The 27,121-nt window shown below is 36.0% G+C and overlaps 2 protein-coding genes and 1 long non-coding RNA gene across 4 annotated transcripts; 2 read left to right on the top strand and 1 right to left on the bottom strand.

Moving 5' to 3' along the window:
- The first annotated feature begins 7,363 nt into the window (after positions 1–7,363).
- Positions 7,364–11,230, top strand: LOC18605758 (CCT motif family protein). The gene is made up of 4 exons (XM_007038968.3): positions 7,364–7,675; positions 9,321–9,824; positions 10,519–10,665; positions 10,865–11,230. Exons 1-4 carry the CDS (start codon positions 7,571–7,573, stop codon positions 10,970–10,972), a joined length of 864 nt encoding a protein of 287 aa, XP_007039030.3. The 5' UTR covers positions 7,364–7,570; the 3' UTR covers positions 10,973–11,230.
- Positions 11,231–12,616: 1,386 nt separating this feature from the next.
- On the bottom strand, positions 12,617–16,169 carry LOC108661420 (uncharacterized). 2 transcript variants are annotated; one of them, XR_016025118.1, is made up of 3 exons: positions 15,287–16,131; positions 14,373–15,107; positions 12,617–14,076 (listed from the first exon to the last, which is right to left on the bottom strand). It is a non-coding gene; the product is annotated as an uncharacterized LOC108661420 (long non-coding RNA). The 2 variants fall into 2 exon arrangements; XR_001927231.2 differs by having other exon boundaries at positions 14,373–16,169.
- SDG29 (SET domain group 29) lies at positions 16,138–26,597 on the top strand. The gene is made up of 23 exons (XM_007038963.3): positions 16,138–17,711; positions 17,823–17,878; positions 17,961–18,174; positions 18,582–18,710; positions 18,802–18,870; positions 18,968–19,036; positions 19,146–19,237; positions 19,436–19,528; positions 19,978–20,113; positions 20,532–20,637; positions 20,737–20,836; positions 21,289–21,413; positions 21,684–21,829; positions 22,530–22,634; positions 23,443–23,507; positions 23,605–23,818; positions 24,223–24,309; positions 24,428–24,484; positions 24,562–24,651; positions 25,423–25,509; positions 25,870–25,944; positions 26,098–26,198; positions 26,287–26,597. Exons 1-23 carry the CDS (start codon positions 16,746–16,748, stop codon positions 26,375–26,377), a joined length of 3,273 nt encoding a protein of 1,090 aa, XP_007039025.2. The 5' UTR covers positions 16,138–16,745; the 3' UTR covers positions 26,378–26,597.
- The last annotated feature ends 524 nt before the right edge of the window (positions 26,598–27,121 follow it).

Below are 27,121 nucleotides of genomic sequence, written 5' to 3'. Positions count from 1 at the left end.
GTCATATGTAGTAACTTCTACTTACTATGTTCTTATTTTTTCTGTTACGTAAATTTTATTTTTTTTAATTTTAATTTTAAAATTTTAATAAATTATTATATAGTTCTCAAATATAAGTTATAGTGTTACATTGTTATTTAAAATTTCATCAATGTATTATTTTTTTTATTAATTCTAATTATATAACAAAAAATTAACTTGAGTATATTTTTTTTATATACTTTACGTTTTATATTTAGTTGAAATGAAATTATCTTGAATATTTAAATTTTTATTATCAATATTTTTATTTTTAATTAAATTTAACATATTAAATTTTTAATTTTTATTTTTTTATATTTGATCCCTTCAACAAAAATTTGATTAACTTCATCTCTTATTATTGTCTATAAGCATTTTAATTTCTTTACAGCAACGGCATGCCATGTTCGATGCTCTGATGTGACGTGGCAAGGCACTTGCCATCATGCACCTTTATGTAAGAGGACAGTGGATCTCACCAACATTTGGCACGTGTCCATGTCCAACACGAAGCTTGGAATCATTATCTTTGAGGCTCAAAGAGATTGTAGTGGTTTTTGCCAAGGACAAGTACACTTTGATTGATTACTTATGTCGTTTGGCCCAGAAAAATTGTAGTAAATTTGCATTGTACATTTGTACTGCGCCAAAAACAAAATCGAAAATAAGACAAACTTGTAAATGGTACTGCATCGAAAATGAACAAAGGAGTTTTGAAATTTTGAATGGGAAAAACCTTAAACTTCTGGCTTCTTTTTCGTCACTATAATTCTAAACATTTTATCTACGTTCATCGATTATGTGATCAAAGGTTGGTCATATCGGTCCAACTCAATGTGATTTTTGTGTCAATTGATCGATTAATTATATGAAATAACCATTGTTTATGATATTTGATGTATAATTTATTTATAAAAATAACTAGTTAGTATGTATCAATTCCCTTTTATATATAAAAAATATAATACTAAATGGTTTTATTTTACGACGGCATATGTGGGCCATTTCTGTTTCTCGTATTCAATGCGAATCGACGTGCTGAAAGGAATAAGAAGTCTTGTTTCTTCTTGAAATCAGCCTCACTGCTTCAAAATGACTCTATATGTCATGGTTGGTAGGAAAGTCACTCTTGAACAGTGACTTGTAACGTAATGAATGAGGAAATGTATTCCTTGAAATCGAACTCGAAGAGAGAGAAACAACTTGACAGCGAAAAATCTTAAAGCAGTGAGGAATCACCAAGTGCAAGCCATTGGCTCATTTTCAGGAACTCAATCATCTCTCTGCTGCATGGAAAAATTTATAGTATTAGAGAATAAAGGCTTTCTTTTCTTTTCCTGTATTTCGAATCACACTTTGGTTCAAGTGTTTGGCAAGACTTTGAGTTGATGATTATGACATATGCACAAGCAAACTGAACATCAGAGATCGCAGTCTTCTATTCCTTTCCAATACGACCGTGAAGAAGAAACCATCAAAATTCGAAGTTACAAAAAGGGAAAATTCTTAAGCTCTGATTCCAGGGCATCGAAAACAAGGTCATCCCCGTGATTTAATTACTACTAAAACGAACATCAAGTTATTTCATGGACCTGGACTTCGACAGAACTTAAGAAGTGGAACTCGACTTTAGCACCCTTTAAGTCAATGTCAACTGGTTAGAAGGCCACCACTTTTGCCTCCCTCACAAGCTTCTTTTCCTTTCTTTTCTTTCCCCTCAACATCACATCCAAAAGAATCCAAAAAGTGCCTTGGAGTTTGGGCCCTGTAAACCAAAAACAATTCCCATTACCCTTCTTCTAACCAAGACAAAAAGCACTATCAGACAAATCCTCTCCAGCTGCTTCTGTCCTTTTCGTTTTATTTTTATTTTTTTCTATTCACATTCACATTTCTATTGCCACTTCCGGCTCTCCAAATGCCAAATGGCCCCTAATTTGATGAAACCTTAATTTGGTTACACAAAAAAAGAAAAAAAAAAAAAGAGTTCAGTTTCTTTTGAACCAAGGCACGAATAGAATTTCATGCAAAGATTCATGTAAATAATAAAGCTATTTTTCCTTTTGTGTTTGTAATTAAATGAAGTAAACGCTTAATGCCTCTTCTCATTTGTGAACAAGAGATAAAACCCAAAATAGCAGACAAAGTGGAGGCCGCAACATCGATTTGTCGTAAGAAAAGTAAAATTAGATGCTAAAGCTACCCATGAAATGGCTGGATTCATTTCACCTCCTCCCATTAACAAAACCAAAGTTTTCTTGTTTTGTCCAAGTCAACTAAATGCCAGTTGGATTCCGAAGAAAATTTAAGCTTCCACAGGCCGGCAATTCCCCGTCAGGTTTTGCCTTCAATTCCATCCTTCCAGAATTATGTAGTTTTCTGCATTACGCCAGTATGGGTCACTTTTGCTGATTCAGTTAATTATCCCCCATTATTCTCCAAAAACCAAAATGGATGCATTCAGCTAGCAGTGCTTTAATGATTTCGCATGATAGCTTGTATAACTAGGACATTTTTCATTCTTTGTCTGCTAAAGTCCACTACAAATATCTGAGGCTTTGCCAAGTGGAGCGAGGGAAACTCGCCAGGTGTAAGGGTCTAATTGGATCAAAGTGTTGCCCCATGTCATGCACCTACCTTGAGAGGTTCACACGGATGGAGGAGCCTCCCCCTTTTTGCAATTTCCTTTTCCCAATGTGGGAATTTTAAGGTTTTCTTTTTTTCTTTTTTCTGGGTTTGTACTGTCCCGTGAGCCATCCCAAAGTGTACAAGTTAACATTCCTCACCCTTCATCACTGAAAAGAGGCATATACTCTCGCTTTTTCTTTTTAAAGGCTTTGGGTTGAAATTCTCCTTCTTTACAGCCCAACTCCACATTTCACCCATGAGTTTCATTTTTTCTTCTTTCATACTTGAAAGCTATTTGACCCTTGGCACGAAGCAATTAATTAAAACTTCTGAAAGGGAAATCCTTTAGTGGAAGGGGGTTTTACTGTTTTCACTTTCATTTCCAGTCGATGGGCAGTGTTTCATATTCCAAACTTGTTTTCTTTCTTTTCTGTCCAAAATTAAAGGGCAAAAAAATATCAATAAATCTCTTTCAAGCTGCCCCGCACCCCACCCAAAAACAAACAAACAAATAAATAAATAAATCTGGGACTGAAACTCTTCCATCATGCATTAATCAGCATGGCAAGAACTTGTGGTCCTGTTAGTAACTTTGTTGCATACCTTAATTTGTCAATTTTCTTTAAATGGTCTTTAGAGTGCATGAGACATTTATAATTAATGAAAATATGAAAACTATGAAGAATCAACCATTTTCTCTAAAAAACCAGTCCATCATCGCATACACGAAATTTTGTATGAAGAAAGTGACCGCCAGCTTAAACTTTATGCAAAACTTTCAACAATGGCTTTCATTTTTTATAAAAGCAATGGGAAAGTTTGTGTACATCCCATCAAAACGAAGGGTTTAAATTTTTTATTATTATTATTTTCTTTTTCTTGGCTAAACCTGAATGGTTTGAAGTTTTGTCCCATATTGCAACTTGGATATGTCTTTTAAGTATGGGCATGCTATCCTGATAGATAGACTGATAATCAGGAGAAAATAACTAAAAAAAATATTAATATATCATTTCAATCAGCATCATATGCTTCATGCCCTTTGAAATGGAGGCAGTAAAACTGGGTTCATAAAAACTTATCTCCCTGCATTAAACAAATACCAAAACTTTTCCCCAATTAAGCCTACTTCCCAAGTCTTCCCTTCTTTCCATTTCATTGCTTGTATTATTCTTTTCTTTAACTTTATGCTTGGAGTTTGACTGTTCCAAGAAAAGGACAAATGTAGGCTGACACTTTCAGAAAAACTGTTTGTTAAATCCAAATTGCTATGTGGAGGAATAGGGCTCACCACATTGATAGAGAATTTGAATAATTTTGATCAAATTGGAAGACAGAATCTATCCATCTTTCTACAGCTAATTTCTTTTTCCTTTTTCAGGAGAGAGAGAGAGAAAAAAAAAACGAAATCATTTTCTTTCCAAGCAAGATCTTTGATACCCAGCTTGCATCTCTTGTCAGTCATGATGCATGCATCTTCTTGAATTTGCCCAGAAGCTTCTGAATTTTCAGACAGGGATTGAAGACCTCTCATACCGCCAAATGTCTTTCTTTTTTCCTCCCCTAGCAAATACTCTGCCTCATGACGCCTAAAGTTGCATCATTAAGCTAATCTCAGCTACGAAACAGCTAATAATTACTCGTCACAGGGACATGCAAATTGTCGCCAGCCATATCCTTATCGTTCCTTTTTATTTTATTTTTTAGTAGAAAACCAAACTCTTATCACTTATCACCCTCTGTCTCTGAAACCGAACAGTTTCAACTTGTACTCCGCATTTCCACACCCCAGTCGGCTGCACATCGCTATCGCACACTGCACATTTTTTGAAGAATTAATATATATATATATATATATATATATATATTTGTATTTTTTTTTCTAATTTTGCATGCAATGTAGTCAAAATATGGAGACTCCCTTTGAGAATTGAGGTGACGTTTTTTTCTTTTTCTGACTTTTTGCATGTACAACATTGTTCTATTTAAGGAGGTTCCAATCTTAGCCTGAATATCCTAAGTACAACTAACATTCAATTTGCTCAAGATCGACTAATAATGATGCAGGTCTATATTTAATTAACGAAAATGAAAAGCCTTTCGATTCATGGCCGACTAAGCTTTGCATTTTTACTGGAACCGTACAAAAAGGATGGAACTTTTTTCACAGCCTCTAAATTGGGTACCTGATTACATTTCATAGAAATGATTACTTTTTAGAACCCAAGTTGCCACGACCATTGCAACTAGGCACTACTTGGTTGACAGATTTGACCTGCCTTTGCTTTCAAACAATCAAACCTCAGCGGCTACCATCAAGTCACTGCTCACTAGGTACCAGCAAATTGTTACTGGTACTTAAATAAAGAATGAATGAATATCAACATCGCAGTTTAGGATGATTCTAATTCTGTATTTTTGTTAATCAAGTTGAATGATTTATTCTACTATATCCATTTTGTACATTTTTTTCTCCTTTTGGCCTACAACTCCTAAGATGCCTGCGACCTATCTGTAAAGTTCTTTACTTTGCTTGATGGATATGGTTTTCAGGGTTATCTCTTGATGGATATGGTATTTGCAGGGTTATCTTCAGGCCAACATGAAATTCCATCTTCAAATCAAAACTGACTAATTTCCATGAGTTCCTGTCCGTGGCATGTTTTAATAAAACCTTAAGCCGGCTCATGATAGATCAATTTTGTATCTCACTGGGCCATGGAAAAGATGCAAGTTGGTCAAGACTGTGGGCAGTTCATAACTCCAAATGATTGCCTGAGATCTTTTTCTTTTTCTTTATAATTAATTTGATATTTCCATTTATTTCTAATCAGCAGTCCGCACAAACATAAGAAAATTTTGTCCTTATTGTTGTTCTCGTTCAACAGGGTATAATGTCATCTTTGATTAATATCAAAATCAAAATCAAAATGACACTTGAACAATGGAAAAACGAATAATTTTACATAGTACAAGCCTTAGCTTGTGGTGGCTTTATGATTGCTAAATGCTAATCAAAGTGTTCATAATACATTAAGTACTTGTGGAATGTGAAAGCATTTCTGCACAAGCCTTGACTATGCCTAGTGGGCACATAATCATATTTTGTTTATAGAATTAAAGTTAAATTTGTCATTATATTATGAATTCATATTAAATTTTATCATTGTACTTCAATTTCATTGAATTTTGACATTATATTTTTTATTTTGTCAAATTTTATATCTAAAATAACCAAACTGACATAAATTTACCATTTGCATTAACAAAATATTTTGTGAAATATTCAAATTCTGTTAATCTATCAAAAAATTAACAAAATTAAAAATACATTTGTAAAATTTTCCCCGTTGTATTAATACCATATTTTGTCAAATATTTCAATTCTATTGCTTTAAATCATCTATTAAACCTTCAAACCTTTCGGTGATTAGACTGTGTTTTTCAACTAACACAATTCCTGTGGCTTTAAAATTAATTTACTTCTATTTGATAAAGAGTTTTTTTTTCTTTTTTAAAAAAACATCATGCAATGAGAAGATGGCTCAACCAAAATTTTCACCCAACGTGCAATTTTAAAACAAGGCATGCGCTATCATATCACGAAAAGCTGGTTAAGTCTTATCAAGTTCAATCTAAAATTCTAACTTAGAATAAGATTAGTTAATTCTTACATAATTCGCTAAAATTGCTCAAAAAACCAAATTGTGATATAATGGGATAGCTTGAGCTTTGTTCGTAGGAGGAATTTTCTAAGGTGACTTATTTGATATAAAATTTTACAGCCAAATGAGTGGTAGAGGACTTAGCTTTGCTTTGTTACCTTCAATAATTGCATTGACAGTGAACCAAGCCAAACCCCTCTTTCCCAATCTTTTTTGTTTCGATTCAAATTCGTTACCAGCTTTCCTTTCTAGTAACATAGCATTTAATGCAAGTGCCCAATTCCCAAACAATACACAAAATAAAAGGAGACATATTGACATGATAATTGTTTAGATCTTTCCATACTTTAGATCAATAATTGCTACCACATTATAAGTAAATTTAAGATATTTTCATCAATACCCAAGAACGTGACGACTATTTTAATCTTATTAATCTATGTAAAATATCCAAGTTATAATCTTTACTTATTGTAATGCAGAGGGACAAACAAAGAAAAGAAAAGCCATCAAACTAAGGGAACAACAAAAATCCCATCATCAGCTCGGTCTCCACTTGTTGACTAGCAACAAAAGTTTGCTGCTGCCCTGCAATCGAGTATCCCATCCACATGCATGGGAAGTGCAGGACACGCGCACAAGAACCGCGTGGGTAAAAAACACAAAACATAGTGTTCCTCCTCTGACATGAGATATAGGTCGGAGTGAGTGATGAGCACTGTCCAAGCCCACAAACATGTCCAAAGGCATGGTGCATTCACCTGTGCAAATTGCTACTATAATAATACAAAAAATATTATTATATAATAGTTCAAACCCAAAAGAAAATATATTTTTATTAGAATAATACTGACTGTGTTAAATAAAAGAGTAATGATATGGGACGATGGGGTCAGACTACAATATATCATGTCCTTTTACACTTTGTCCTTATTATTACTGTCACCTATTTTATTACATCATTTTTTTTCATTTTTCATTTTCAAAAAATCTAAATTAATGGGCACCCTCTGATTATTACAAGTGTATAAATTCTCTCTCTTCCCCAGTCCAACATGAAAGCCAAAACCAACCAAATTTTCTCTCTCTACATTTTGGCTGCTCTATTATAAGGTAGTACTGCCTTGCTCTACTTTGGAACGCTGTTTTCTCGAGAAGTGACATCTTCTTCCTTGAAGGAAAAAAAAAAAAAAAAAAGGGGAAAAGCTTCCTTCTTTCTGTGAAGAATCAAGAAAGGTGTGCCTTGTGGGTGAGAAATGTATGCAGAGACAGGGCTATTTTTCCCTTACATGCAGAACTTTTGTCAAGATTTTCAGCAGTTTGAAGAGTTCTGCAAAACCCAGAAACCCAATGCTTCAATGGTACTAAATATCTCAATCTTTGTCTCTGATTTTTTTTCTCACTTTCATTGCTTTGGTTTCTTTTCGGTGATCTGCATTTGTTTGATTGGGTCTAGTTTTGAGGTGGGTTTTGGCTTTGATTGTCTGTAGCTGAAGAATTTTGGTCTTTGATCTTTGCTTCACTGTAATGGTTCTTTATTTTTGTTGCTTCTAAAATGGAGCAAAAAAATGGAGACAATTTTGTGTTTCACTTAAAATTTCAAGTTTTTAGTTTTCTTTTGAGCGATTTCATGTTCATTTCTCCGGATTAAAGATTTCAATTTTAGGAAAATTTTTGATAACTTTGTTTTCATGTTCCCCCTAATGACTAAGGAAAACAGTGGGAAAAAAAATGTATTTTGGAAGCTTCAGCCTTTATGTTCTATGCTTTTTGGGGTTCTTGTGAAAAGGGGGGACTTTAATTAGTTTATTCTTTTTAGAACACTTTCTCAGCAACCAAACAAGGGTTGAAATGGAAAAAATATTTAATGTTATCTTTACATGCTGGATCTGGAAAAAGGAAAGAAAACAAAGAAAAGTTGGAATATAATTGGAAAATGATTTCCATGTCACGAGTTCCGTGTTCTTGAAGATTTCTTCCATTTTCTTCAACTTTTTGGTGTGAACTGGTTATTGGGTTTTTCACTTTTTAGCCCACTTACACAGAGATTTAAAAAAAGAAGAAGAAAAAGTCAGTATTTTTTAGTTTTTTGAGTATAAAGGGTGAAAAAAGTTGAGGAAGTAGTCAGAGGTTCATATTGCACTTTATTTTAGTTGGTATCAAAAGTAAAATTAAATTTTGGAGAAAGTAGGAGAAATAAAAATTACCCTTTTAAATGGTTGTTAAACATATTTTCTTCGTGTGATAAGGGTGATTTTCTGAATAAATGTCTATCCTGTTACCAAAAGAAAAATGTTGTCTGTGAGGACTTGGACTTTTTGTTATTTGTTGAGAAGGTTTTGAAACTTGATTAGTAGAGTGTGATTGCTGTCAGAAAGAGAATTGATCTTAGTTCCTTTCTCCATTAAAGGGCAGCTGTAGTTTATGCGGCTAGAGTTTGGTTTTGTATAGCACAAGCATGTTGAAGCTTTAGTAAGTTATTAAACTGAAATTTAGATTGATTCCTTAAACAATCAAATATTTGAACTTGCCTGTGTTTCTGAACTTGTTTTTGTGGGTGGTGGGGAAGGAAGAGGCAGATGAGCACATTTTAATGCACGTTATAAGCTTACCGGTGGCTGACCTTTGCACTAGAATCTTCCAGTTTGTGTTTAACACGTCTGATGTGGGGAAATTCATTTGTAAAAGACTCTATAAGTAGTAAGACTGTCTATCTGAAAAAAAGAACAGAAGATACAATGAAACTGAACTCGTGTATGTTGAGGCCATTCAAAAATTGCATTGTTTAGTCTTGGGCTTGAGGCTAAAGCTTTTCTTGGAGTTACTAGAATACAATTCCTGTTATCCAAAGCAAATTGTGTTTCTGCCTGTATTAATTTTAAGATTTTTATACTGAATTATTGTTTTAGCCTCTCCTACTTTTGTTTCTTTCAGCAAAAGATCCTTATCAACAATAATGATGCTTTGTTTCTAAACTTTCCCTTGTCTTTTCTTTGCCTAATGTAGAACAACTTGGTTCAGACATCCACAATATCTGAATATGACCTGGGAGGAGAAGGTGATCTGTTCAAAGCTCCAGAACCCATCATTGAAGAACCAATTGTGGGCCTTGATCCCATGACTGCAGCCATCTCATTAATCTCCTGTGGTGAAGATGTCATTACTTCACAAGGACTTAAGGCTGCAGATATAGAATCAATTCAAAATGAGCAGCTTTTAGAGGTTCTCTATGAGTGCGAGAAGGATCTCATGGCGCAAGCAGCAATGGAAACACCACTGTCAGACGTCTTGGATATAAAGATTCCTGTTGTGAAGACAGATGAAAACCAAAATCAAGGAAACAAATTGCTCTGTGATGTACCATTCCAGAAAAGTGTCAGTTCAGGTTGTTTAAGCTCAATGGAATGGATGCAAGGGGCTGCAATCAAGCCTAGTTTCCTGGATTTCTCTGGAATGGATTTTGGTTCTGTCTATGGAATGAGGAGAGCATTTAGCGAAGGAGATATAAAGGTCAGCCTTAATTATTTTTGCATTGTTTTCTACTTGTTTCACTTGTCCAGTGACTGATATGGTGGCTGTTAGTTTTTTTGTTGTCATTTGTGTGGAATACCATTTCCTTTCTTAACATTAATAGATTTTAGACTTGATTTCTTTAGTTGATGCACCAGATTTTTAAGTTTGGAATGTTAAGCCACTCCCTTTAATTACCTGGACCTTGTCTAATTAGAGGAAGTATCAATCCATCCATAACTCTCCTGCTTTTTAACTTTCACCTTCAGCCGTACTTTTGCAGTCGGAACCCAAAACCTGACCAAGTATAAACCATTTGTGCTAATTTGCTAGCATGTTCTCTCCATTACAAAGAATTTAGTAAATACTTTGTAGAAGCCTCTTATGAACACCACTGTGTTTATCCCTTATCAAATTCATGCCCTAAAGCGATTTGGATCCTGCTTTCATTAATTCTACTGATATCTAAAATTCAAACACGTTCCTTCTTTTGTCTTCTTAAAAACAAAAAATCCAGCATTTTCTTCGTCATTTCCCTCTTACAAACCCACCAGAATCAAGTGACTCATCAAATTGCAGTTGAGCACTGAGCACATATTCTTTGTAACAAAGTCTACGGACTGAGAAACTTTTAGATGTTTCTGGCGATTTCCACAGGATGGGGTGGGTCATTGATACTGAGTTTTTATGACAGACTCTTGGCAATGGTAATACGACTGTAATCCACTCTCCCCTTGAGCGACCATTAATTGTCAGCAGCTGTTCTACTGAAGATCGAAGGGAGAAGCTTTCCAGATACAGGAATAAGAAGACAAAGAGGAACTTTGGAAGGAAAATCAAGGTAAAAATTAAAGTTTTTTCCGATCCCATAAATATTAGTTGCATTTGTTGCTTGGCTTTTCACATTAAACAAGATAACTAAGTGCCTAAACTGTTTAGCAAGGAGTACATGTACAGACTGAAGTTAATTTTCATATTCCATATCTAGCCCTTTGTCAGACTCCGTATCAAAACTCATGATATGTTCTTTTTTTTTTCAGTATGCTTGCAGGAAGGCTCTTGCTGACAGTCAACCAAGGATCCGAGGAAGGTTTGCAAGGACCGAAGAATCTGACAACTCCAAGAGGCAAGAACTTTTTTCTAATTAAATAATTACAATGTAAAACAGGAATGATGTAGCTAGGTCCAATGAAGTAATGGAAAAGATGAGTAGTAGTGTCAATTTGGCATATATAGCCTTTGTGGAAATCTTAGAATGGTAAATGCTAAATAAACCAGAACCCAGCTCCTGAGAAACAGTTCTGTCTTATTTGCTGTAATAACACCCTGTGTATCGGAAATGGCCAAGTAGGATGTACATAGTGTCTGTTCAATAAAATGGCAAAGCAGAAATTTGTTCCTGTTCATATATGTCTTATAAAATGATGATGTTTTCTCCATCTGGTGATTCCACAAAAAAGATGGTATGATTTGTATACTCCCTGATCACGTTTAGTAATTTTCTGAAGCATCCGGTTATGTTCTTGTGGAACAATCAAGGCTCATTACTACTCAGTCGCAAGGTTGATGAAAGAACGCATAAAATTGGTGTGCGCAAATGTTTCTATTCCATCATGAGCTCATTTGGCAATCTAATCGATCTCCTCTTATTGGCCTGCCGTGTCTGCCAATCCACTTCCACGCAATCTCTGATCATGAACATAAAGGTTGTGAATTTTTCATGATGGCGCTAAATCAATACCTGTCAAGGAGGTCTTTCTCCTTCTGATTAGGTGTCACGTGTCCCTTTGGTTTCAATGCAGGGATGATTGCGAAAACTTTCAATAATTTTGTCAAAGAGGTATTATTACTTGGGAGTTTAATGTCCACCAACCATAATTCTCACATGCGGACAAAACACTGAAGAATTTCAATTGTAGTGATATCATTCTTAATGGTAAGTTGAGCTAACAGTACTTGTTGGGTACACCGGAGTCACAGGACCAGAAACGAATCTTTAAATCGTTGGACTGTTTCGGTGAAACAGTAAAAGTACAAAGTTCACATACCACTACTTTTGCGGGGTGCCTGTCCCTTGTAACTCTGGCTTCTGGAAAAGTGAGCCGACTCACTAGGTATCCCGAGTTCCTGTTAATGGTTGCTGAGTTAAACGGTCATGGTACGTCAAATGGACGTATTTACTGCAAAGCCATTTCTAGTTCTAGTTCAGAACTTACACGCACAGTACTGAAGGCCACTAGACGGCTGGAGTCCGTTACCAAATTCCCATGCAACTATTTCTGTACGTGGCGCGGTGCCCATTGAAGATCACAGAACAGAGACCCATCTTACAAATTCCAGGACTATCAGGATAATTTGTTCTAAAGATTCAGTGTACTGCCTCCTCATTTTCTAGTCTATGTCCGAACAAACCTTTTGTTTCACTCTTGATAAATTTTGATGCTTGCTTCCCTCTGAAAATTTTCAGTCTCAATCGTTTCTCAAACAGTTTTATATCTTTGGGTTTCCACAAACAGAATCCCTCTTGCGGGTTGAGGCACAAGGGAGTAAATTTCTCTGAGATTGCTCACCCGGAATCAGCTCTAGCACGCATGTCCAAAGAAATGGTTTATTAGGCATAGTTGGGCACATAAAGTATATGCTCTGAAATGTCTCAGGCACTTCATAAAACGAGATACAAATAAGGGAATAAACCATCCCCATGCCTGGAAAGTGCAAAGTTGGAACTTCATGCCCCTCTCAGCGGGTTTTGCCATGTCCTGACTAACCATGGGAAGGGTTGGCACTTGACAGACATAAAACATATGATTTGATCAGAATAGTCTATGACTTCACAAAAACAAATCAGACATTGGCCTTGAAAAATGATCAACAACCAACCAAAAGGAGTCTTTGGCCATTTCTTAACAGAACTTCTGTGCTATATAAACTAGGGATATGCCTTGCCTTTAGGGATCATGACTGCAACATGAATATATACAGAGTCTCTCCAATTTAGGCAGGTAATTGACTGACAAAACTAGTCCAAACTATTATACCCAAAAAGAAAAGAAGTCCAATGTCCAAACTACCTTAGATCCGTGCATGTGCACTTCAAGAAATTTTTAGTTCCAAAATATAAAGCATTCGAGCTCATCTTTTGCCTCCAATGAACTATGGTTTCCAAAATAAATAGTAAATGCATAAATTGACCAATCCCCCCATTGGATGCATCAACTGCATGTGCACCAATCGTCTCCTTTCTGAAACAGATAACTGGGCATAATTGATATAAATGTTGAAACATGTTTTAGTCCATCTGCAGAAACGTGGACTCTGCCAAGGTCTGCATAATTTTGGATCGTAGATAATAAATCCAATATCAGAATCAAGGATTTCCATTTTCGGTATAAACTATTCTGCAACAACTTCACCACCTTCCTTCCATTTCCTCAGCAATCTGTTCATCAGTTTTTCCCTCTTATCTCTTAGTTATTTTTTTCTCTTTTACAAATTCTCTGTTCTCTGCTATGTTGTTCCATATACCTTCTGCGGCACTATTGTTCTTCAAAAGCATCATTCATACTGATTCCAAAGTCAAAACCCATAGCTCTGGTGACTTGGAGATGCTGTGATTCCAACTTCTTTGAGCCTGCTCAGAAGAACCAGATGGACCTGAAATCAGTTGAGCCAAATCAAAGAAAGAGTGCAAACACCAGCTCCAACGATGTAAAACAGTATTAATCCACAGAGCACGTGGTTTTCAATTTTGACTTTAAGATTGACTCAATCCATGGGTTCACGTGACTCAAACCAAGCAATTCTCCAGTTTTGGGCTTTGACCAAAAACATAAATTTTCCAAATTATCTCCTATACTACCACCAAATTTTCTTGGATGACAACCATATCATTTTCAGCTCAATCCACTGATTGTCCATGGCGATTTCAATTCTCCATTTCACCTCCACCTCACCAGTCACCACCACCTCCAGATGCAGTAAAAAGGACAAACAAGAAGATCCATGTTTAGAATTAGATGTACAAGCTACAATCTGAAGAGTTAAGACTTTGAGCAGAAGCAACTTAAGCTACAGGGGCCAACCATCTTCCCTAAATTATTACAGCCTGGTTATTCCTTTCTCGACCTCCTCTTACTCCTGCTTTTCCTCACCCTCTATAATTTCTAAGCAGCGAGCCATATCCTGATCTACCAAATATAAAATACCCACCAAGAGCATGCTTGCTTGCCCTGGAGCCGGAAGCATCATAATCCTGCACATTGTATGAACCCAAAGCCCAAAATCATTAGGATTATAGATATATACTATCTTTATTATTATTATTATTATTATTATATAAAAAAACGATCTCTCTTTAAGAAACTTTTAATTTTCATTACGCTGCAATTTGCGCGAAAACAGGACATATCCTCTCCAAACATGGATCAAAGTCTTGCATCATATTAGTGACCAAACCCAACCCATAAATAAAAAATATTGTCATATTCTTTTCTTTCCCACCCAAATTTCTTTTTCAATAGCATATTCTTACAAAAACATTGATAATACCTAAATATGCTGCTTGTTGGCTGTTGTTCAGCTCAGCTGGGTCCTGGTTGTCCTCTTTGAGCAGGGATTTGGTCTGTGAAGATCAGCCAAGTGATCGGCACAGGCTGACGGTATTGGTCGCAGAGACGCATCGGCCCAAAATTCCTCTTCAAAACGCAAAATACAGATTCGTACACCATCAACAGACCGTCATTTACGTTTATCATTTCCAAACCCATGTATCCAACTGGCAACCTCCACCAGATTTGTTTCTAACTCAACACATGATCCAGCTAAGGAATTTAATCTTCACCAGATCTGGGAATTTTCAGCACTTCCCAAATGATTAAAAAAACACTTGGGGTACATAATTGAAGAGATTGTTGATATTTTGGAGACTTCAGAAACTCAGATGGTGAAAGCACCCATCTACCATGAAGCTTACCCGAAACTGTAAGAATTTGGTGTCAAAATTCAAGAAAATCGCAATTTTTATACCATCGTCATTTCCAATTAAACCAAAACAATTCATAAAATGCCATGAACACCCCACCATGTAAATTTGTTAATTTATCAATAATTTCTGATCAGACCCACCGGTTGCCGAACTGGGCTGCGTTTATTCCATCCTTTTTTCCGGCCACTCGTTTGCAGAGAGATTTTTCACACAAACCATGCATCAAGTCCTCATACCCCGGTAACTTACTCGCCCATATGATCAGATGAACGAAATTTCATGCATGAAGCATCATCGACCTGACGATGGAACGAACCATTACATCAAATTAATTACACCATGATGAATTAAATCCATTAAACTTACAGGAAATAATAACTGAATAATACTACTATTAATTAATAAAAAAAGCGAAGCTAGAAATTCATATGTTAGTAGCATGAAATCGCTTGAAGCAACAATATCGGCAGCGTCCAACCTCCATCTACGAATAATACCCAAAATACCCCTCCAAGGAAATGGTGGAAGACTTCACGACCACGACTTCACGCGGTGCCGCTATCGATCAGAGACCAAAATCCAAACCCATTGGAGGAAAGTGTTCAGAGCAATTAATCCACGAAACCCAAAATTCAATGGAATCATATACCCAAAACGAAAAAAAAAAAAAAAACAGTGAAGTCTTGAAAGATCCCATAACTCTGATATGCAGAAGTTTTTACATAATAGTACTAGAAAAACAAAGAGAAAAACGTCACAGAGCACGGGCCTATGAAGTACACAAAATAACCCAAAAAGGAAAAAAAAAAAAAAACCCCATCCAAAATTAGTGGAACTACAATTATTTAAATCAATAATAATAAGATTAAGCTCTCCTCCTAAATCCCTGTGCCCTGTGGTCCGCCAAATTCAAATTTTTGCAGACTTTATATCAAAAACTAATTCCAGAGCTTCCCAAAGTACCAAATTTGACGCACCATCAAACATAAGTAAGAATCAAATCCAAAACCCAACCAAAATCTGTCACTGCTGACAACAAAAATCGTTACAGTAAACTTACAAGTTCCAACTCTCTTGGAATCAAACCTTCCAAAATCCTCTCTGCTCAGAAAATCATACAGGAAAGTTTGAACTTGGCACCAACCCAAACTTAAAGGAAAAAATAAAAGAAAAAAAAGGAAAGTGTCGTTAGCCATAACCAGACTGGTCTGCGAGTCACGAATCGAAGAAGGAAGAAATTGCACCCAACAATTACGCAAAGGCGCAAGTTAGCGCATCTATCACCCACATTGTATACGACCCCCCACGTATTCGCACAAAACAAATAGTACTGCTCTCTTTCTTTGCTTTCACAAGATAGATAACGCCGACCCCGCTTTCCTTTCTCTCTCTCTCTCTCTTTCAACCCTCTCAAAAAAATTTTTCCAGAAAAAAAAAACTGCTCCGATATAAGATAAACTTCTTCTTTTTTTAATTTTAATAATGTTTACGAAAATTTAATTAAAAATTATATCTTCTCTCTCTTTTTCTCTCTTTCTCTATGCTCTGTCGCTGTAAGGGAGAGAGCTTCATCGAAACAGATCTCTATTCCATCCAAACCCCAGCACTTCTCGTCTTCTCCTCCAAATTCTCATCAGTTTCTCGTTCAGTTTCTCCTCCTCCTTAATTTCTTCTCTTTATCTCTTTTAGATTCATCCGATTGTTTCCTGAGAAGGAAAAAGGAAAAAAAAAAACGGAAGAAAGGAAAGGTGCAGGTCCAATTGTTCTCTTTGTTGGTGAAAATTGAGTTTGCAATTAGGGTTTATGGGTGTTTTGGGAATTAGGTTTTCCATGTGAAATCGAGGTTGTTAAGCGTTCCCCAATTGGAAGAACGAATAACTGAGCGTTTTTTTCTTTTCTTTATGTCGATGAGAAGGGATTGATTGATTAGAGAAAATATGATAATCAAGCGCAACCTTAAATCCCAAATGCCGAGTCTAAAACGGTGCAAACTCGGCGACTCGGTTGGTGAAGACGAAGATAACTCGGGTACAACTCGCAAGAAGCAAAAAATCAACGGCTATTATCCTCTAACGCTCCTTGGGGAGGTCGCCGCTGGCATAATTCCGGTCAGCCTCCATCGTATTATCGCCTCTGGCCAGGCCGAGAAGGCTTTCGCGGCCTCATGGTGCACCGAAGTCTCGTGCTCCCCTGGTGAAGTGGAGTCCAAATCCAAGGGCTCAGATTCGTCCAAGGCCAAGAATCGAACGGTGGAGATTGCTCGGCCACCGCTGGTGAGGACATCGAGAGGGCGAGTTCAGGTACTTCCTTCACGGTTTAACGATTCTGTTATTGAGAATTGGAAGAAAGAAAGTAAAACTAGCTTGCGTGATTATAGTTTCGAGGATGATGACGACGATGATGATTTTGAGTGTAAAAAGGATAAATTCAGTTTTAAAACACCTAAAACTTGTAAGCAAAACCAAAAAAATCGGCGGAATGAAGAGAAGAATGGTTATAAAGGGAGAAAGTATGCTACATTGTGTGAGGAAGATCAAAGAGAAGCCGGGCATGGTAGGACTTTTGATATTAGGAAGTACTCAAGTTCGCTGAGTTCGTTAACGTCAGTACATGAGCAATTCGTTGATGAGGATGAGAAGTATGCAAATGGGGTGGGCATTGTTGATTTAACAGCTGAAGAGCAACTTTTGCGGGAGAATGGTGAGAGGAAAGATGGGTTGTATGGACCAGAGGATTTTTATTCGGGGGATATAGTATGGGCAAGGCCTGGGAAGAGGGAGCCATTTTGGCCAGCTATTGTTATTGATCCAATGACACAAGCGCCTGAAGTGGTTTTGAGGTCTTGCATACCTGAGGCTGCTTGTGTGATGTTCTTCGGGCATTCTGGGAATGAGAATCAAAGGGTACGGATTACTTTCTATATAAAGTTCCTTTATGCTTAGGAGCTTGTTTACTTGTGTGGTGCTGCCTGCGATGTGGTCATTAATTAGGTTTCTTTAAATGGTCATGGACAGGATTATGCATGGGTCAGGCGGGGCATGATTTTCCCATTCGTAGATTTTCTAGACAGGTGTGTAGTTTGTTTTGTTGTACAAGCAATTGAATTTCTTTCTGTAACTGCTATGTGCTTAGGTAGACTCTGCTGCATGTAGGTTCCATGAGCAGCGTGAATTGAACAGGTGCAAGCCTAGCGATTTCCAGCTGGCAATGGAGGAGGCTTTTCTGGCAGAACAAGGGTTTACGGAGAAGTTGATACATGACATAAACATTGCAGCTGGGAATCCAACTTATGATGAAACTGTTCTTAGATGGGTTCAGGAGGCTACTGGTTCAAACCAGGATCAGGATTATCACCTTCCTAACCAGGCAAGTTGCTATAGAAAAGTACCTTGTTTCTTTGGAAACAAATTTATTGAAATTTCAAAAAGCCATTTCTTACCATTTTGAAAGCCTTCTGGAATTCCAGACACCAGCAATGAGGTAGGTGGTTTTCCTTTTTGGCCTTGGGCATCCATTTCTGTATCTAACCTCAGTTCTCTCTCTCTCTCTCTTGTAGGGTTTTTTTTTTTTTTTTTTTCCTCGGGGGGGGGGGGGGGGAGGGTTCAGTTAGTTTTTGAGCTTTGTATAATTCGATATTGGACCTAGATTATGTAAAAATTCATTTCATATCCTTTTTTGTTTACATGTTTTTCTGAAACAATTGGAGCATACAGGTTGATGATTGCACAATGAAAGCTGTTCCTTCTAGTCATTGAAATAATCTATATTTGCAGGGCTTGCTTGGGAAACATAACGATGCGAGACCCTGCGAAGGCTGTGGCATGATCCTCCCATTTAAAATGGGAAAGAAAATGAAAACATCAACTCCTGGAGGCCAATTCTTGTGTAAAACATGTGCTAGGGTTTGTAGTGACACCTTTTTCTGGATCTTAAGTTATTTTTCCATTGTTTTATGTTTTTGTTATTTTCCCAACAACATGCAATTTTATGCAGTTAACTAAATCAAAACATTATTGTGGCATTTGCAAGAAGATTTGGAATCATTCAGACAGTGGGAGTTGGGTAAGGCAATTTAGAAACTTGAGTTTTGATTTTTTTTTTCCTGCTGCTGTACAGCAGTTATTTTTACTAATTTATTGTTTTCTTATCGCTGAGTTAGGTGCGGTGTGATGGTTGTAAAGTTTGGGTGCATGCAGAGTGTGACAAAATTTCCAGCCATCATTTTAAGGTCTGTATGTCATTCTTGTCAATTCAATTCATTATTTTGTTCTACCTTCTAATGAAATCGATGAATGGAACTTTGGATTTCCCTGATGAAGTCATATTTGTTTCTCCAGGATCTGGGGGCCACTGACTATTACTGTCCTACTTGCAAAGCAAAATTTAACTTTGAATTATCAGATTCAGAGAAGTGGCAGCCAAAAGCTAAGTAAGTCTGTTCTATTTTGAAATCATATATGTTGTGTGTGTGTATTAGGAATAGACCAGCACTACTGCTATAATGACTTACCTCATATTATAAATTATACTAGTATGTGTCAGAAATTTTGTCATGGCATTCCAACTGATCCTTTATTCTTTATCTCTGTGTATCTAGTATCTAATGCTTGTAAAACCTTTGATGCAGATCAAACAAGAACAATGGTCAGTTAGTTCTGCCTAACAAGGTTGCTGTTCTCTGCTGTGGCGTTGAAGGCATATATTACCCAAGCCTCCACTTGTAAGGAAAAACCTTTTTTATTGAAGAATAAATTTCGTTTTTCATTTTCCACTTTGGAATGATACTTTTTAAAACATCTCAGTGTGCATAGACTTCTTTTTCTGTTTCAAATTGTTCAGTAAGCAGATAAGTTCGTGTAAAGTTGTTTTCTGAATACCTTTATGAAACCATTACAATTTAATAGTCTGTGATTCCATTCAAGAAGAGGCTGCTACTTCATTTAATTTTACATTTTTGAACAAGTACACTTATAGCCCTCTTAACTGGGATCGTTATTCTAAACCAAGACAAAATGATTTTTTCTTTATCTCCTTAGCATGTGAATAATCTCAGAGAACACTAGGGTGAATTTCATTTTGAGCCTTAAATTGTTCCACGTGGGAAAAGAAATTTAGCTTTTCTGAATTTTGACTCACAGTCTTTATTCATTATGATATCTTCTGTTTCAGAGTTGTGTGCAAGTGTGGGTCATGTGGATCTGAGAAGCAAGCACTTAGAGAATGGGAAAGACACACTGGTTCCCGAGAAAGAAATTGGAGGATTAGTGTGAAGGTGAAAGGTTCCATGCTACCATTAGAACAATGGGTTTGTAAAAGCTTTTGACCTTTCTTTCTCCTTTCAGTTCTATATTTCTCATCTTTCCTCAGAGTTCATGTCTTCGAATGTCGAGGATAGAATTCTGTTAAGAAAAATGGATTCCAGATGTGATCAATAACAGATATCATGTAGAAGACAAAATTCTATTCTATTTCTGTCTTCCCCTTTTTCCTTTTTCATAAATTTTTGGTGGACATTAAGTTGAATTTAGCATGGAGGAGGGATGTGTTGGTTTTATGTTTTGAAACCTTTATATCATGGCTTTTTTTTTTTTTTCCTGTTTAAATTAATAAAGGAGTCTACTTCTCAGAGCAATCCATCATTACTTTCCTTTTTATTACCCTTTTGGCATTGTTGTACATCCTTCCATAGATATATATTGATAGGTTCTTGTCTAACCTTGCAGATGCTTCAGTTGGCAGAGTACCATGCAAATGCTACTGCCTCTAGTAAACCTCCTAAACGACCATCAATACGAGAGAGGAAGCAGAAGTTGCTTGCTTTTTTGCGGGGTATTCTTTAGGCATCAGATTAGCAATTTGACGAGTGTACTTATTTTTTTTTCATTCATCGCCATTGGGTTATGCTAATTATTGCATTTTCTGGAACAGAAAAATATGAACCAGTACATGCTAAGTGGACAACTGAACGGTGTGCTGTATGTAGATGGGTTGAAGATTGGGACTACAACAAAATTATTATCTGCAACAGGTAACTTTAAGTAGAGTTTACCTTTTATATAAGATGTTGTCTAGACTTATAGTTTTTAAGGATCCATAGTTTGGTGTACTTAAAAACAGTTTTCTATTAAGATTGACTTAAAGTGTCCTGAAAACTGTTCTCTTCTGGCATGTTTATGAAAGTTAAAAGCAATCTCCTGCCTTTAAAATAACACTGATCTTAAGCTAATTAAATGTTAAAATATAAATCTTTTTCATGCTTTTATATCTCTTTGGTATGACCATGATAGATCTGCACTAGATTTTTATTGTCCATTTTCAGCCTCATTTTTACAGCCGTGAAAGGCATCTGAGTTCCAACTATCTATCTTTCATCATTGTTCTAGAGTTATAACCATGTACTTGCTAGACAAAGCAAGATCTCTTTGTTGGTGTTCACCCAGAGCAAATCATATTTGTTATGACATTGATTGTTTAATTCAGATGTCAGATTGCTGTGCATCAAGAATGTTATGGTGCAAGAAATGTACGGGATTTCACTTCATGGGTTTGTAAAGCTTGTGAAACACCCGAAGTTACACGAGAATGTTGCCTTTGTCCGGTCAAAGGTATGGTCTATAGATCAGCTCCCTTTGCTCTTTTTGGTTACAGACTATCTCCCTTTTTTCATTTTCCTTTAACAGCGAGGTTGTGCATAATTCTAGCTTTCCTTTCACTCACTTAGAATTGCATTTCCACCTTGTTTGAGAGCTTCTTGTGCTTTAAAATCTTAGTATGAGTGGTTTAATTGCATTCTAATAGTTAGTTTCCACATCTGTTTTTATTCAATTCAGTCTCTTTTGTTTATTATTAATTTATGTGGTTTTCCCCCATTTCAGGAGGTGCTTTGAAGCCCACTGATGTTGAGACGTTGTGGGTTCATGTTACTTGTGCTTGGTTTCAACCTGAAGTATCTTTTGCAAGTGATGAAAAGATGGAGCCTGCTCTTGGAATCTTGAGTATTCCATCAAATTCCTTTGTGAAGGTAGAGTTGCTCTTATAGTCATCAGTGCATTGTGGCTGTTGTTCTTCTCTCCTTGTATCATGAAAACTTTATGATTTATCCTATTTAAAGGACATACCCTATCCTTAACTAAGATATTAAATATCATTAGATCCTTGAATTCATTTTTTTTTTTTGAGCTTGATCTGAGGCCAGTTGCCTGTGCATCTTTTTACACTTGGTGTGGAGAGCAGTTGCTGACTGCATCATGAGAAACTCAAAGATTCCTTGTCATGCGGAATTTTAGTTGATATTCGTTAAATAGTCGTCAGGCTGAAAGTCAGGGTTTTCCTTTTGGCACAGAGATTTTTACTGATTGAGGCAATAATATTAGTAACATGCTGTTTTGTTGAGATCTCTTTGCTATTTTATCTGCCAGTTCTTTATGTAAATTTGGTTGGTCAGAAGAAACAATGCCTCACATGCATATATACATGCACACATGCATGTTTGAGAAGTGGTTTCTTTAAAGATAATAGAATTTTTTGGGCATAAATTGACTAGATATTAGTGTATATCTTCGGGATAACATATCTGCTAAAGTTTATCTTAACATATCTTTGTGATAATTTATTCTGGTTCTATTTTATCTCTTGTTGTTGGGCATGAAGATGTCTTTATTAGCTGGTTGCTCTTCATTAATATAAGCATTATAAATGTTCCTTGTTTACGTGAACTGCAGATTTGTGTTATTTGCAAGCAAATTCATGGTTCTTGCACACAATGTTGTAAGTGTTCCACATATTACCATGCCATGTGTGCATCAAGAGCTGGTTACCGCATGGAGGTAAGTTACTTTTAGCTGATCTTTCTACCTAATACTTGCACTGCCATTTTCTATAACCAACATAACATGCACTCTGTTTGGCATCTAAGTTCTATTTCCTTTGATAACCATGTGGAATATTATGATATCATTCAATTGGATGTATCATGAGTAAGCAGTAACTTTGAAATTCTAAAAATTTGACACCTAATCAACAATTTAATGCCACTAAATGAGAGTTACGAATGAGTTACAGTTTTGAATAGTGCAGTTGAACTTAAGATATGTAATATGTGATACACCCCATGCTGCAGGACTATCTGTACTTGGATGGGATGCAGCTATGTAGTGAAGGGCATGCTCTAGTCTATGAGTATTTGATGAACCTGTATTTATGTCTAAGTAATTCATACTGAAAAAGAAAAAATATTTCATCTTCTGAAATCAAGATTAGTTCCTTTGGTGCAAATCAATTAAGCATAGCCTGTCTGTATGAGATCCCTAGCTGGTTCTAGATCAAACCTTGAACTTAATTTTATCGTATTGCTCTTAGGAACTTGCTCTTTCCTTGAACTTTTTAAATTCACATTACAATTTAGAATGTTATTGCATTAAAACGAAAACTAATAAACCTTTAAAAAAACAGCAACTTGGAAATCCTACGAAATATTATGTGATTTGCATAGATAGATATGTCATGATGCTGCCGAATTAGTAGTTAAAAGTTGATTGCTTTCCATGTGGATTTAGTTTGATTTATCTTGTCAAGGATAATCCAGTTGATCTCCTGTTACCATCCATTGCATTGTCTGTTCTGTTTAAATTTCAGTTGCATTGCTTGGAGAAAAACGGCAGACAAATAACAAAAATGGTGTCGTATTGCGCTTATCACCGGTATGCTTTAAGTATATCTGCTGAGTTTCTCTTTATGAGCAATTTCCTATGTGCCAATCTTTGACTCTTGTTTTTCTTCTCATATCAATTTGTGCAGTGCTCCCAATCCAGACACTGTTTTAATCATACAGACCCCTCTGGGCGTCTTCTCTGCCAAGAGCCTTGCTCAAAATAAGAAGAAGACTGGGTCAAGGCTAATTTCATCAAGCAGAATGAAAGTTGAAGAGGTTCCAACTGTAGAAACTACTAATGTTGAGCCGTTTTCTGCTGCTAGGTGTCGAGTCTTTAAAAGATCAAACAATAATAGAAAGGTAAACTTACATGAAAGTTTGAAATGTTCATACATATTGTTTTGGTTCAGTATCAGTTTGCCTGAATTCATGCTTGTATATTTTTGTGCTCTGTAGTTGTCTAAGTTTGTGCCAGATTTTTTTTTCCCTCCTTTTCCTTGGTCCACTGGGAGGAGCTGGAGTCTGTTTGTTTATGAGTCTAAACTTTAAAAGCTGCCTTCTGTTTTTAACATAAAATGAAAAAGGAAAGGTAAGGGGGAAAGTTAGACAAGCAGAAGATTTTGCTTCCTTTCGAAGTCAATTTTTTCCTCAATGTTGCTTTATGTATTCTTTTCTGAATCACGACAATTCTACAAGGAAAATAATTCAAGCTTCTTTCTCTCCCCATATTATTTAATCTCAGTAATATTTTTCTTATCACCCAGAGAACTGAAGAGGAAGCCATTGCCCACCGAGTAATGAGACCTTGTCATCATCCTTTAAGCACTATACAGAGTTTGAATGAGTTCAGAGTAAATTTCTCTCCTTTCTACAATATATTGGTTTGTTTACACTATTTGTCCTTTCAATTCAAATAATAGAAATTAATCTTTTGTTAATATCCTTGATTGACTTCATTCCATTTAACAGGTTGTAGAGGAGCCTAAAGATTTTTCATCTTTCAGGGAACGACTTTACCACTTACAGGCAAATCTTTATCCTTTTTCCTTTTGAGAAAGCATTCTTGTCAGTTTGCTAAAATAATGTGTGCATAATGAATGCAGCGAACTGAAAATGACCGAGTTTGCTTTGGTAGATCTGGAATACATGGGTGGGGCCTCTTTGCTCGTAGAAACATCCAAGAAGGAGAAATGGTATTTATGAATAGCCTTTTGTGCTTAATTTATTTTTAGGAGAAATGGTTTTAGAGAGCTATTGCTTGGGGGTTTTCCCCTACAAATTGATTATAGAAAGATCCATAGACTGTAATGGACATCATAATGCCTCATTCAGTTTTAGAAGCATTGAAATGCACAAGTTTTGATTTTATTGCTATAGGTCATTTACAATCACAGTAAATGATATATAAAACTTAAAATAGTACTTGCATCTCTATGCTTATCGTTTAAATGAAATTCTAATTTCAAATGCCATATAGAGCACAATTCAGTTACAAATCTGAAAAGGAAATAATATGTAGTATTTCTTGTATATTAATGTTGTGTTCAAAGGAGTATATATAAGAGACAATCATACAAATCAGTTGAAAAGAAAACAGTGTCTAGAATTTCCTGAGAACATACAGCGTATATGCCTATGGGTGCTTTTAAAATAAAAACATTCTGAATATATGTGAAACACTTGTATACTAATCTTTGGACAAGTAATGTTTTCTTTGTAAAAAGGGTATTCGTAATAATTATATTAAAGCTTAAGTAGTGTTTGCATTTCTATGTTTATTTTGTATACTGAAGGACAATCTAATAAAAAATGCAAGATAGAGAATATTGGGCAGTAACATTTTGTACTGTACATTATGCCTGCATACTTTGTATTTCTGAACAATTGGAATATTAACATTTCCTGATTTGCTGGCAACTGAAATACGTTTTTACATGGAGTAAGAAGCTTTTGTTTGTCCTCAGGTTCTTGAATACCGTGGGGAACAAGTGAGGCGAAGTATTGCTGATCTAAGAGAAGCACGCTACAGAATAGAAGGAAAAGACTGCTATGTAAGAGATCTTTCTTATACTTGTACAATTTGCAAATGTTTCTTCTCGTTTTTGTAAAACAGTTTAGTTAGGTTGGAAACATTTGATTCAAATTGTTTTGGCAACTCTCATGCTAAAAGTTGTCCAGTGTATTTTAAAGCATTTTGAAGTGGCACTTCCTTTGGTCCTTGCATCTTCCACCTCTCTCTCTCTCTCTCTCTCTCTCTCTCCTCACTGGTACTATGGATAATATAAGATCACAAATCAACATCATGTTCTTTGTTCTGCCAAAAATCTTTCAGTTGTTACTCCCATCTTTTTGGTCTTTACTGCTTCTATGATATTCTTGAGACTGAATTGTGGAAACCACATATGTTGCAGTTGTTCAAAATTAGCGAAGAAGTGGTGGTGGATGCCACTGACAAAGGCAACATAGCACGCTTAATCAATCATTCGGTAAGCAAGCACTTATTGGTTGTCTAATTTGCTTTTTGGTTTCTATGGGTTGTCCAGGGCAAGAAAGGAAAAATATTTTGGACTAGCCAAGTTGTGTCTCTTATAGTGATCTTTTGGAATTTGTATTATATTCTTAATTCATCTCTTTTGCAGTGCATGCCCAACTGCTATGCAAGGATTATGAGTGTGGGTGATGAAGAAAGTCGGATTGTTCTTATTGCTAAGACTAATGTGTCTGCTGGAGACGAGCTAACGTATATCTCTTTCTCCTTTTCACGTGTCTGCTAACACACACAGGTGATTGTTGGTTAATATTCTTAATGCGTTGCTCCTGATTGGCAGGTACGATTACTTGTTTGATCCTGATGAGCCAGATGAATTCAAAGTTCCCTGTCTATGTAAAGCTCCAAATTGTCGAAAATTCATGAATTAGGATACACACAGCATCGCCATTGTTTCTCCGCAAGGATCACTAACCCATTTCCCCACGCAAGGGGAATTTTACAGTCATTATACACCAAATTTGTAATTTTTTTTTTCTAGAAAAGAAAATGTATCTTTCTTTATTATCTTCCCCCCTCTTTTTTTTTTTTTTTTCTTCACAAATTGGATGCTTAATAAAACCATAGATTTGGCAGTTGCTTCTTGAAGCATGTGTATATTTGTTAACCCTTGATTCCATCATAGTTGAATGCTAATCCGTTTTTGTTTATATCATCAGCGTAGGAGCTGACAATTCTTTTACTTGTCTATATTTGTGGAGAGAAGCAATTGGACATCTTTTGGTATTTATTTTCGTTTCTTTTTCCTCTTTAAAAATTGTTAAATGCAAAATAAAATTATACTTGGATTAAAATTGAGTAAATATCAAACATATAATATCAAGTGTAATGTAGCATGCAAAATACTTGCAATCAATGGAAGTCTTTAGAATCTAAAAAAATTTCGATCGAATGTAAATTGGAATTGTTAATGGGACATTAATTACAATAATTCTAAAAGTTGCAGAAAAAATTTAAAAGATTAATTGCACTAAAAGATAAAACTCCATGAAAATCTTAAAGAAAATAGAAACTACTTTGCGCTTATTCGCTTGCTGCTTCTCCTCCATTGCCTTCGCTGCCACTGCCCTATTCTTGCATTGTTCTTGCACCATCTCTTCTGCTGCAGCTTGCAC

This window comes from Theobroma cacao, chromosome 3 (genome assembly GCF_053813885.1).
Source record: "Theobroma cacao isolate CCN51 chromosome 3, ASM5381388v1, whole genome shotgun sequence".
In the NCBI taxonomy this organism is placed as follows: Eukaryota; Viridiplantae; Streptophyta; class Magnoliopsida; order Malvales; family Malvaceae; genus Theobroma; species Theobroma cacao.
This window is presented reverse-complemented; position numbering and strand designations above follow the sequence as displayed.